Source organism: Miniopterus natalensis, chromosome 2, assembly GCF_054644295.1.
Source record: "Miniopterus natalensis isolate mMinNat1 chromosome 2, mMinNat1.hap1, whole genome shotgun sequence".
Classification (NCBI taxonomy): Eukaryota; Metazoa; Chordata; class Mammalia; order Chiroptera; family Miniopteridae; genus Miniopterus; species Miniopterus natalensis.
The window spans coordinates 119534002-119546878 of NC_142082.1; the positions used below are offsets into that span (position 1 = coordinate 119534002).

At 39.5% G+C, this 12877-nt stretch overlaps 1 protein-coding gene across 1 annotated transcript in view; it reads left to right on the plus strand.

The window, feature by feature from the left end:
* LIN7A (lin-7 cell polarity scaffold A) overlaps window positions 1–12411 on the plus strand; it is a 110939-nt gene extending 98528 nt beyond the window's left edge. Inside the window, exon 5 of the mRNA XM_087813869.1 lies at window positions 12193–12411. Coding sequence (XP_087669995.1) covers window positions 12193–12411 — 219 coding nt within the window. The remainder of the gene's footprint in view (window positions 1–12192) is intronic.
* Window positions 12412–12877: the final 466 nt, after the last annotated feature.

A 12877-nucleotide genomic window follows, 5' to 3' on the forward strand; every position in this document is an offset into this window, starting at 1 on the left:
CTTATTTGAGGGAAAGGAAGGAGAGGATCAATAATAATCATAGCAAAGGAGAAATATAAAGCCAACTCGTTTCATTTTCAAAAACATTTCTAGGTTGATTGATTTGTAACTCTCTCTGGGACCTCACATCTATCAAGCTCGAAGTCACTGCCGTTTTTCATCTTAGGAGCCATTAGATGAAAAGCAAAAATTTAAACACGCAGTATTTCAAAATTATTTTCCTCCATTTCTCAGTCAAACATCATTCCCTGAAAGCCTGGATTTTATAGCACTCACACTGAAGCATGAATGATCTGCCAGGCCGTATCACTGAAAAGCTGGCATGGATAAATAAACAACCGAGAGGAAATGGAGGAAAGAAGTCAGGCTTCAACAAATTGAGGAAACCAGGAGAACAAGTGTTCAGCCAGGATCGTTCCGACAGATTTCGGTGGCATTCCCTGATAATTGGGGTTTTGAAGCCCCCACAGACCACACTTCTACATTCATAATTTCAGAGGTAATGCAGCTAAAAATCCCTTCATTTCACCTAAATTACCCAGGCAATTACAGTTATAACTGATTTTTGCTCAAATCACTTCAAAGCTGTGCCTCAAAGCACTTTTCAAAGAAAATTACCCTTTGCCCCACCTTCTCCAATTTGTTCTCAGATGACTTTCCCTCTCATTTTCCTCATGGTGATACCGTGCTATTGTATTAAAACAAGTTATACAAGAAATATGGGACTGTGTCCTTATAAAATTTGTAAATAATTAATTGTAATAAAGACTGGAATCAGATTAAAAAGAAAAGTCCCTTTGACCACTTGCTTCTCCTCTCCATTGAAAATGAAATATATTTCAATAAACACTGCCTTTATAATTATTCAAAGTGTGTCTATACATTTTGGGGGGGACACCCTATATTTTGATAATTCGAAAATAAATAGAAGCATACCTGAAAGGAAATACTCAAAGAATGTTAGTAGTTGTTATCATTATTATTATTATTATTTTAAGTAAGATCTAAAAAAATACACTGATATTTTCGTACACTTATTCTATGACTTGCTCTCCCAGTTAGGAGAATGTCTTGGATATTGTGCCTTGTCAGCACTTACTTAGGTTTTGCAGTCCCATAGTTTGTGAGTGCCATCGTTAGTTTAACCATTCTCCTGCTCTTGGGCATTCAGTTTGTTACCCAATTGGTTTTTTGTTGTGTTTTGTTATTGTGAACACCGCTTCAGTGAAAAGCTTTATGTATATGAGTAACTGTTTTTCTGGCGTGAATACTGGCATGTGGCAAGGCTGGTTAAGAGGATATGGGCATACTATATTTTAATAGATGCTGGAAAATCTACCTCCAATTTCTATTTCCATAGTGCATGATTATATAAATTTCACCAACCTTTGGCAATACATTATCCTTTTTTAAAATGCACTTATTTTCTTTATCTCATTCTGGATTTAATCTGAACCCTCCTAACTAAGTAAAGTTGCACCCCTTTTACCTGAGAACTTTATGAGAGGGAGCTAGTGCTAAAATTCTGGCAGGAATGACCTAGGCTTGTACATTACCAAAAACAACAACAACAAAACCCTCCGGTATGATATTGGGCATGAATGAGAGGGAAAGCCTCTGGAAGTAAGGTTGGAGAGGCCAGCTGGGAGTGGAGAGTGAAAGTCGTGAAGGTCCTTGTAAGCCATTGCAAGGTGTTAGCACTTCATTTTCAGCAAGAAAATGACAAACTAGAGAATGTGTGCCATTTGGAATGGACTTTGACTGGTGGGGGAGGTTTACTAAAGAGAATGGAGGAAGGACCTTCTAGGCTGAGAGAATAAAACTGAGAAATTATGGAAACATGAATATAGGTGGTAAAATCAAAAACGTGTTGCTCATATATTGAAGATGAATGTAAAGAAATACAATTGGACCTGCCCCTTTGTGGGAAGCGCTTTGCACGCTACAGGACATTTGAATCTTCATGTCTGGAAGCTGTGGAAATATTCCAGGGGCAAAGGAACCTGCATTTATTGGGTGCATTCTGTGAACCAGGTTTAGTACTTGGCAGTTTACGTGGATATTTCATTAAATCTTAAAGGACATCTTTGAAGAATATGTTGCTCCACTGTTTTGCACGTGTGGGAACCGAGGCTCAGGGAGATGAAATAACTCGCCCTAAATCATACAGCTGGTAATCTTTGGGCCTAGGCCTCAACGCCAGCTCTCCCCCGATTAAGTAAGTAAATGTTGGGAGGGTGCTGTGCACTGTGCTGGATCCTGGGGAGAAGCAGTCATGGTAGCGCAGCCCCCCCCTCAAGGACAGAGTCGCCAGGGCTCTGCTCTTCCTGCTCTTCACTGGATTAGAAGCCCGGGCATGGAAAGACCAAGTGACCATGACCAAAGTCTAGAGGAAAGGTTAGACGAGAGAGAAGCTAGAGGATATTTTAAAATCCAGAAAAGAAATTATAAGAAACAGGAAGGAGAAGGGGATGAGATGGTAAATGGGAATGAACATCAATCTGTAATTGTGGTTAATTGGCTGTGGGCTGAGGGGAGAGTTACAGATGTCCCCAGGGTGCTGAGTTTGGGTTGGCTGCATGGCTAGTGAGAGCAGGAACCAGAGAGCAGGGGTGACAATCTTTGGAGGCTAGATCCAGTTAGCGCATTTAAAATAAGCAAGCTTTATTTTGTAGACCTACCTGAAAATTTTAGAATTAAGTCGCTGGTGACAAATCCCAAGAATATTCTGTGGGCGTGCTTTTAATTGGAAAAGTCATTTATATGCAGAGCTAGAGAGATATTGGACAGTAAACCTGAATTTTTTTTTTTTTTTTTAATTTTTACTTCTCCTGCAAGAAGGCATTTGTAATGTTGAGTCTCTGCAATTTAATTAAATGTTATAGCTATTATTAACGTTTTTTACTTATGGCACACAGCGACATAAAGGCCCCTGCTGCTTTACACTTCACAGCAAACACACTTGACAGCTCTGGACTCAGACAGCTTCCACCTAGATTTGTGGGGTTTCTCCCATATGCTCTGTATTAATTGCCTGAGCATCTAGGATTCTGAAACAAGTTAAGTAATAGAGTGTATCCTTTGAAGGGTTTGGTTGAATAATTTCAGGAACCTCTTTTGTCTCTCTGACACCCCTTAGAAAACGATGGTCTCCATGAGATCACTAGAATAAGATGCTGAAGGGGGAAAAAAAGCACACCAACTATTCTGGTTCCCGCAGCATAATACACGCTGTCATCTAGGGAGAGGAGAAAGGATGACGAATTCCATGCTTATTAGTAAAATAAGGTTTCCCACAAACTTCTTAGCTAAGTGTGTTTTTTGCAAATTGAAAAATGTCATAGCACCTTCCAGCATTAGCCCTGTCCCTACCACAGTAACAGCCCCCCTGTCGTAAAAACCAGAGGGACTGTTTGAAGGGTGGGCTTTGGTGTTTGTCCTCAGGGATTTCAGGGAGTGTCTGGGTGTGAGGCACTGGCTCATAAACATTTAAAAGCCCTCACCTAAGTGTGGGCACTTCTTATAAACTAGCTTTGTCATTTTAAGCCCAGCTCTCTCACCCCCGGGTTCTGGAGTGGCAGGAGATGCTGCTCCCCGGTACCAGGTCTGCCTTTAGGGTCTTGGCAAAATTGCAGTGAGCAAAAGTGATGAGGGTGCCCTCGAAGCCACTCTCAAACCTTTCTCTTAACTCAGGCCTCCCCTTGCCCTCGCCTTCCTCATGCTGCCCTTTGGTGTTCAGCAGACTCGTCCTTCTTGCTTATTTTTTATTGACTGTAGAGGGGGAGGAGAAACGTTGATGTGAGAGAGACATTGATCGGTTGCCTCCCCTATGCGCCTCTACCAGGGATCGGACCCGCAACCCAGGTATGTGCCCTGGCCCAGAATCAAACCCTCCACCTTCCGGTGCCCAGGACGATGCCCGAACCAGCTGAGCCACACCAGCCAGGGCCCATCCTCCTCTGATAAAATTGCTTCCCCTCATGTCTGCTGAAAATTCAGATTCCACAAGGGCTGCTGATTTTAAAAAAACAGCCACCCCAAAACAAATATTTATTGAAGAAATATCATGTCCCAGGCACTACTCTGTGTCTTAATAGGTGACCCGGTGTCTCAGTTTGTCCGGGACTGAGGCATTTCCTGGGACTCCCAGTGCTAAAGCAGGCACTGTCTCTGCCTGAGAACCGAGGCACAAATGCCGAGGTCATGCTCTAGAGGCCACACTCTTCCTCAGTGATTTTTCTGCTATTCCCACTCGAGCTCCCAACCGCAATCCCTGGTCTTTCTGCCCTGTCACTCTGGCCGTACTTAGGGTCAGTTTGATGATAGATTTGATTTAGGAGTGACATTAAATTTTAGTGACTGAGATGTATTTGCATGTTTCAGTGGAGCTGTAAAACTGACAAGTGTGAGATGTAGTTGTCTGTGGGCATGGGGGGATGACGGTTATCACCCCCGCACAGCGCCACCCTTGTGCCAGAGCGGACATCCCTGCTTCTGAACATTTGCAGGAGCCTTTGCTCCTTGGGGATATGGTGTCATCAAGTGCCTAGGCTGGAAGAGTGTGGGCAGGCACAGCAGGCATTTTAGAGGCACAGATCAGTGTGAATTGTGATTGGGAGGAGTTCCTCTAATCTCAATTCCTGGGTGAAACCTACCCCTCAGAAATTGACGGACTGATTTAAAGATCTCATTTGCTAGGAATATTTTCCCACACAGCTTTGCTCTGTTTTCAAATCTCGAGTGCTCACATGTGTACTACTGACAGTGGTTGTGTGTGTGTATGTATGTACGTGTATATGTAAGTGCATGCATGTATACATAATATGCATGTGTGTGCATATACATACATGTGTGTGTATGTGTTTAGTGTGTGTGTGTGTTTGCATATACTTGTGTGTGTATGTATGTGTGTTTAATCTTCATCCCAACAGCCATCAGGAATTGCTTTTCATTCTTTTGGTGCTAGAACATCTGGAGTTGAGCAGAGTTACTGAAAAGCATTAAAGCTGAGATGTAGTAGCTGCATCTGTTTCCAATTTCAGTCTCCCGATCTGAAAGGTGGGCTGAGACCCACCCAATGTAAAATCTGTGATTTCTGGCACTGATTTTTTTAAAAGCTTTTGCTCCCTTCAGGTTTTTTGCCCCTGGGCCTGCTACTCTTCGCTTTCATGTTTCAGATTTTTTATATTTATAACTACTCTCACAGGATAAAAATATGTGTAATTATATACGCTTTCCACCCCATTAACCTCTTTGCACTTTTGCAGTGTTTGGTTATTTGGTTATTCTGCATGATCTATCATGTGACTCTCCTGCACATGCCCCCTTCCTAAACTTAGTGTGACACTGGAGAGACTGAAGGGAACAGTTTTTTCATGAACAAATAATGATCATTTGTAATTAGCATATCAATTGTATGTATGGAAATTATGCTTACTGGACTGTGATTAGAAGCAGTTGATTTACCTAAGTAGTTTTAAACATTCTTCCAGTGAACTTCATACACTATTAATTAATTTCGTAAACGTTTGCTCCCTAGATAATATAAAGGAAGGTTCTGCCTACTGCAAAGGCAAATTATACTTTGTAGTTGCTGTTGTCCTTAAGCACCTGGAGCCCTGCAGCAAGATTATCACAGAGGAAATTGCTCAAAAGAGTTAGCATTTGTTGGACCCCTTTTAAGGGTCAGATGCTCTTCCAAAGTGCTTTGTGTATTTGTGAATATTAAGTTTGATGCCCATAATGATCCTGTTAAGTAGATATTCTGTGATACCCATTTTACAAATGAGAAAATTGAGGCTTGAAGATGCTAAGCACCTTGTCTGACTCACAAAGCTGATAAGTGAAGCAGCTCAAATTCAAACCCAGTACTTGCTACTTAGCTATATACATACATATATATATATAGAGAGAGAGAGAGAGAAAGAGAGAGAGAGAGAGAGAGAGAGAGATGGTTTATTCATTGACTATTTACTGAGCACACAATAATAGAGCTCATCCTGCCCTTGGATAGTCTAGTGACAGTAGAGTGATTATAAACTGCTAAACTGCTGTGCACTGAAATAGATATTAATATTTAGGCAGGAGTGAAGCATGATGGAGAGTTAGCATGTTTTTTCCAAAGGATAAATGTGATATTTTTTATACACTTGCCACTTTTCTTCAGCAAAAGGTAATACAGTACATTCAGAAAAGGAAATTAACATATTTGAGAAAGGGAAAAGATCAGAGTCATAAAGGTGGTGGTTTTTTTAATGTATCCTGGAGCTTGTGCAGAGATACTTCATTCTTAATTAAACACCCAATTAATATAAGGTTTTTTAAATGACCCAAAATGCTGACTATAGGGCTACACTAAGGCAAAATTATAAGATTTCTTACCTACCCAGCTCTCTCTCTGCTCTCAAAAAAACATGAATAGGGGAAGCCACCATATGATGTTTACTTTCTCTTTATTGTCTTGCTTAAGACTATGGGTTGGTAGGTAAGAGCCTAGTCTCCAGTTCAGTTCCCTCTGTTCTACTTACTACCTGGGGCCCCAGGATAAATTTCTTAAGTTCCCCATTACGTTTCTTATAGAGTTCTTATGAGGATTAGATATAATGCACACATGGCAGCTGGCAGTGCCTAGCACTTAGTAAGCACCCAGTGAACATTAGGGCACACACACACGTATACACACACACAAACATTTGTATGTTTAGACACACATACTTAAAATAATATCAGAATACCTTAATGGACGAAAAGCAAAACTATCATAAGAACAAAGTGATCCATCACCATTACCTCTGTGGGCAAGAGGTAGGTCTGTCTTTGGGCCTTTACGAAGCCGAGAGTCATAACCCACTAAGAGTGAGCCCTTCGTGTAGCCTCACGCTGCTCTTTCACTGGCCAACTCGTACTGTTTAGAGCTAGAGATTGACAGATCTTGTCCTCGTCATTAGTTCTTCTTCCACATCGGGCAAAAAAACGACCTACCATGGTCTAGATTAGTTCATCTAGAAAGAGCAGAATGTGGTAGTTGAAAGGGCAGTCATCAAGAATCGTGAGTTCTAATCCAGCCCTGCAGCTAACGAATTTATAAAGTGGACCAGGCCACAGACATTCTTGGTCTTTGTTTCTTCATACATTAAGTTGTAAGGAGATAAGATTGTTTCTAAGGGCCTTTACAAATATAATGTTCTGAGTTTCTAAGCTACTTATTTGTGCTAAGATATGTCATAAATGCAATACCCTTGATGACGTTTTTTCCCTGATAACACCATTTGACTTTTAATCCAAAGGAATAACTAGGGTCATCTAGAAGCCTATGCAGAAACCTAGATTAGATATTCTTAGAATAACTGATAAGTATAGCCAACTCTTGGTTATTCAACAAAGTGTTTAAGCAGTTTATTTATCAGCAAGCTGGGTCAAGATTATGTTCATGCAATCCCCACAGAGAAAGACCTGCATATAGACCAGGACATCATGGTCCACTGTGCAGCGATTGTGCACAGAGAACAATATTCCTCCCCAGGGCAGGCATCTCTTCCATCTGAGGTCTAGCAAGGGTCAAAATTTAACAACTATCAAAGGGGAGAGAGCCCATATCATGAGCAAATTCCCATACGCAGTACAACCCCAAATTCTCTTATTAGAGAGGACTTGTAATCAACCAGAAAATTGGGCGTACCAAGAAATGCCATCCATTTTGATATCTCACAATGTATGGAGATAGAAAAATGACTGAAAGATCAGAATGCAGCAGTGTTTAATTTATCAGCCACTGATTTGCTAAACTTCCTTCAAGTTAGCTGACTTTAAAGCTCCCTAGGTTTCCTACTGCATGGGATTGCTAATGGAACAAGTATGCATCTGGTTATTTACTGAGCTATTTTTTTCCCACAGCTTCCTGAATGAAAATATATTCCTTTATATAGTATCATTACAGACGATTCAGTTCTTATGGTTTTACATCAGTTTAGTATTTTATTAGCTTATATTTATGCATTTGGAAATGGTAATAAAATTATTTGAATTCTCCTTCCCATATTGATTTCTATGTGTGTGGTTTTTTTATTTAGCTGGAAAAGATAGAAATATTTTCAGGATAAGAATATCTATTCTTCTTAGTGTATTTTAATGTATTTTAGTGAATGCTCATGGGCAGACTAGGCACAACTGTAGAGGTGGTAATATTTCTCTTTAGGGGCTTTTCTTTTTCAGGACCACACTGCTCTTTGGTCTAAATATTTGCTGGGTACCTAGCATATTCCCATGCCTCCTTCACCAGCCCTTACCTCCTTAATAACATCCAACTTTGACCAGATGCCTATTGGAAAGTCTTGTTAAATCAATCCATGCCATTGACTTCCTCAAATTGCAATCTGTACAACAAAACTCTAAAAGCAAAGGGAATGAAATGTAAAAGTGCAGGATTTCTTTTAGAAAGTAGAAAACTTTCTTAAAGAAAGTATAGACTTTCAGGTTTTAAATCGAGGAAGGATTTTCACTTTAAAATTGGAAGCCCTTCTAGGTCTCCTCAGATCCCTAAGGACCACGTTTCCATCCCCTGTGAGAGGCCAGTGCTGACGCTGATCTACTTGTGATCAAGGACAGTTCCTGAATCTGGAGGAGATACATATATCTAGAGAGAGAGAAAGAGAGAGAGAGAGAGAGATGTGATAGAAATAGCTTAACTGTTTATAAATACACTATTATATTTCAATGCTTTTATTAAGAGCGAAAAATAGACTAAGTCAAAAGTAGGAATAAATGATAAACTTTCAGGGCTCAAGGAATTCCTGTTAACAAGTGTTTGTGTATTCGTGTGGATATCCTAACTGAGCACATAGTTTGGCCTCTTTTGATGCATGGACCATGAACTCTGTGGGAAGGTAGTCTGCTTTTTGTTCTTACCTTAAAAGGGAAAGAAAGAATAGAGAAAACTGTCTTATTCTTACCAAAAAGTTAAACCGAGGGACTAAAGCACTCCAGAGGTCAATAATAGGTTAAGGAGACAGACATGCATTCAAAAATATCCGTAACATAGGCAAAGTCGGTAAACAAAAAAAAGAGCAAGCCACCCAGAACAATTTTTGAGACAAGAGTTAAGAAATTTTTCAGGAAACAATTAAAAAACAAATTTAAAGGGTGTTTGAAATAATAGTCTACAAATATGCTTATATTCAAATGTTTCTGTAAGAGACACCTCTTAGTTTCTATTATACTGTTCAATCATGTATTTATTAACTTCCATTTATTAACTTTCACTAATAATACTTCCATTATTTCAGCAAGGCATTCTTAGTAGTAGAAATGAAGAAGTATGACACTCTGCCCAGATCTTAGGCAGTGCTTCTGTGCACTGGAAAAGGAGACAGAGTTTATAAAAGACAGATTAAGCCAGAGGGCCAGTTAAGTCCGCTGAGCTGGATAGAATCTGAGTCATCGTCAAAATCAAAGATAAAGCATCAAGGCAGAAATTTTGGATTCAAAGACCATGGAGCCTGCTGTTCGTGAACGGCTGACTGTGTGGGACAGCGGAGCTGGGTGGGAGCAGGTCCCCCGACAGTGCTGCAGGGCTCAGGAGGTGCACCAGCCGGATGTCTCTCAGCTCTTCACTGTGGTGAGAGCCTAATGGGCCAGGTACGGGTGCCACGGCCCTCCTGTGGCAGCTCTGAATTGCAGGCATGGTGCCTAAACTGGGATAATGGGCCTCTACAGGTCTGGCCTAGAATTTCCAGCCCTTCTATATGAAAGCAAATAGAACAAAAGCCAAAAGGAAACCTTGGGATTAATCATCAGGCCTAGAAAGTGATGAACCATTGTTACAGAAACATAAACACCTAAGTTTTAATATTAAAAAAGAAATGAGAGAAGAGACTGGACAACCAAATCACCCAGTTTTCCTTTTAAATGAGAATTCCAAGCATTAACGAGACATGTTGAGGCAAATTACAAAGAAATTGCATGCACACTGAAAACAGAGTTTATACTATACAAAGTCTCTCCTGTCTTTTGTGTTCTTCCAAAGAACTATAAATATAACTAGTAAAAGAAATGCTTAATAAACATCTCTTGAGTGACCAAGTCGGTGACGGAGTGAGTAATGAGTAGAATGGATTCATCATTGACCAAGCCGCTTTTCCTAGGCTTCAGCCACAGATTAAAATTCATTTTCCCATCAGCTATTTATAACCCCTTGCTCTCTGTGTAACCCAGATTTGGCAAGGGAATGGTTATATAAGTTGCCTCCAGGGCTCACAATGGTCATTTCTTAAACTCTTAATATCTGCCTGTTTCCTGACAAATGTCTGAAGCAGTGCTCTTAAGGGCCCCCAGTGCCTGCCTCATTGCTGAATTCAGACTTTTTTTTATCTCAGTCCAAATGCACCTTGCTGAAGCAGACCGCAGAATGGAACACAGCCTCTTAAATCTTCAAATCTGATCTGTATAATAATAGGAGTATGAACCTCAAGATGTAATTGGAGTGTGCTTGAAATGCAAATTATTTTTTTGTAACTCAATATGATATTCCTTTTTAGTTCCCCTTCTACTTGGGTTGTGAAAATGTAATCTCAACCGGTTTGGGGTGGCCTTCTCTGCCACTTCAGTGCCACTCTCAGGTGTGTTGGCAGTCTGTAATCCTGTCTCAGTGCCTGTTCATCCCATTGCAAAGATGTTTTTTCTCTGAGCTTTATCCAGGCAGCAAGTCAGAAAGGCCTTTGTATTTCCATCCTGTAAATTGGGGGTTAGGTCACCTGCCCTGGGGAATAGCTGAGAGGGAAGGACATTGTCTCCTTTTCTTAGGGTCCTAAACTGGCCGATTATAATTTTCCTTGGTCTTGCTTCTGCCTGATTCCAACCTGGAGAAGCATTAGAAGGTTTGGGAGAAGTCTCTCTGTGTTTACTTAGCGTAAAAATAGTTTCCGCAGCTATTGTCTATGCCATTGTGTTCAAATGATTAGTTTGAAATTCAAAAGCCAGGATTTGATTTTTTTTTTTTTTTTTGCTTTCTGTTATAACTGCTTTATAGGTATGTGTGCATCTTTGATTATATCCTTCATAAATTTCTCTGAAAGTAAAACTATTTATTATAGAAGGTTTATTCAATGCATAACAATAGCGCCTTCCAACAAATTATGACAATTTTTGTTAAATTATTATCAGTGTGTGAAAGTTCCATTTTCCTGCATTCTTGTCAGTACACTATATTTGAAAATACATATTTACCATTTTTAGATTAAAAATGAAATATTTTGTGTTTATATTTGATTACTAGGGAACTTCAACACTTTTTCATAGGTTTATTGAACATATGGGTTTTGTAAATTATTATTTATCCATGAGTTCACTTGCCCATTTTGCTTAGATCTTTATTGACTTGTAAGAGCTTTTCATTTGAAGAATATTAACAAACTGACGGTCATATATTGAAAATATGTTTTTCTGGTTTGTTTTTGACCTTTTATAGCGTGTGAGAAATAGAAACTTAACATCTTAAAATCTGATTTTGTGATTTTTATTTATCTTTGGTACTTTTACCTATGAATTACTTTTTCACTGAGAGATGATGACTGTTCACCTTTGTTGTGTTTTAGTTGTTTTATGGTTTTATTTTTACATTTAAAATTTTAATCAACCTGTTATATTTAGGATTGGCTATGAGATTAGGATCATTTAATTATTGTTTGTTCCAGCATCATTATTTAATAATCTTTTTCCCCTTTGATCTAAATTCCAAATTTATCAGATAATAAAATTTCCATATAATAGATCTGCTTCTGGGCTCTCTGTTCTGTCTCTCGCTACACCAATAAAACTCATAAATATTAATATTTGATAGAAAAGTCATCTTTTATTACTCCTTTTTTCAAAATTTTTTTGCCTAGTACATTTATTCTTCCAGATAAAATTTAGAAAACGCATTCTGAATGTTAGCATTCTATTTTAGGTCTTCACTATTTCTCACTCTCTTAACTTGAAGCCCCACTCAATCCATTCTGTACCCTAGTAAATCCTAACCTGATTATAGTTCAACTGCAAAACTACTAAGTAATAATAATGATGGCAATAAATTCTATTTCCCATGCCTTCATAAAATTTCAAACTCTGGGATTTTAATGTGACACTAGTTTCAGATTTGTCGCTCTGGAAAGGGAACACGGAAGCTCTCCCCTTTAAGAAGTGCCACTGTCTTTTCAGAGTGTGGAAGGTGAACACCATGAGAAAGCTGTGGAGCTACTCAAGGCTGCTAAGGACAGCGTCAAGCTGGTGGTGCGGTACACCCCGAAAGTCCTCGAGGAAATGGAGGCTCGCTTTGAGAAGCTGCGGACAGCCCGGCGTCGGCAGCAGCAGCAATTACTAATTCAGCAGCAGCAACAGCAGCAGCAGCAACAGACACAGCAAAACCACATGTCATAGGTGAGGAGCTCCTTCTGTACAGGGAAAGTCTATTACATATTCCAGTTGTTTTTTTAATATAGTTTTTTAGCTGGAACACAATGATCAGATTTAATAATCCAAAAAAAAACAACAAAAAAACACTCACAAAAAACACAATCAAATAAAAACTGTAATCTCAGAAAATGTAAACAATGATAGATGCTTGCTTTATGTGTCATTTGGCCATATTCCTTGCAAATGTAAGATACTTTGGAAAACAGTATACTTTGAGAGGGCCAGGTACAGACTATTAGATGCCTTTATACAAATTAGGGAAATGCAGCCTCTGTGCAAACCCAGATTCTCAGGTGCAAAGCTAGATGACCAGAGTTGGGTCTGAAATCCAGCTCCCCTCTCAGTCCCTTGGCCAGTTGCCTTGGCACAGTGTACAAGCTAAACAACCATAGAGTGCTGATCCCCAGAAGATTTCCCCTAGAATACTGAA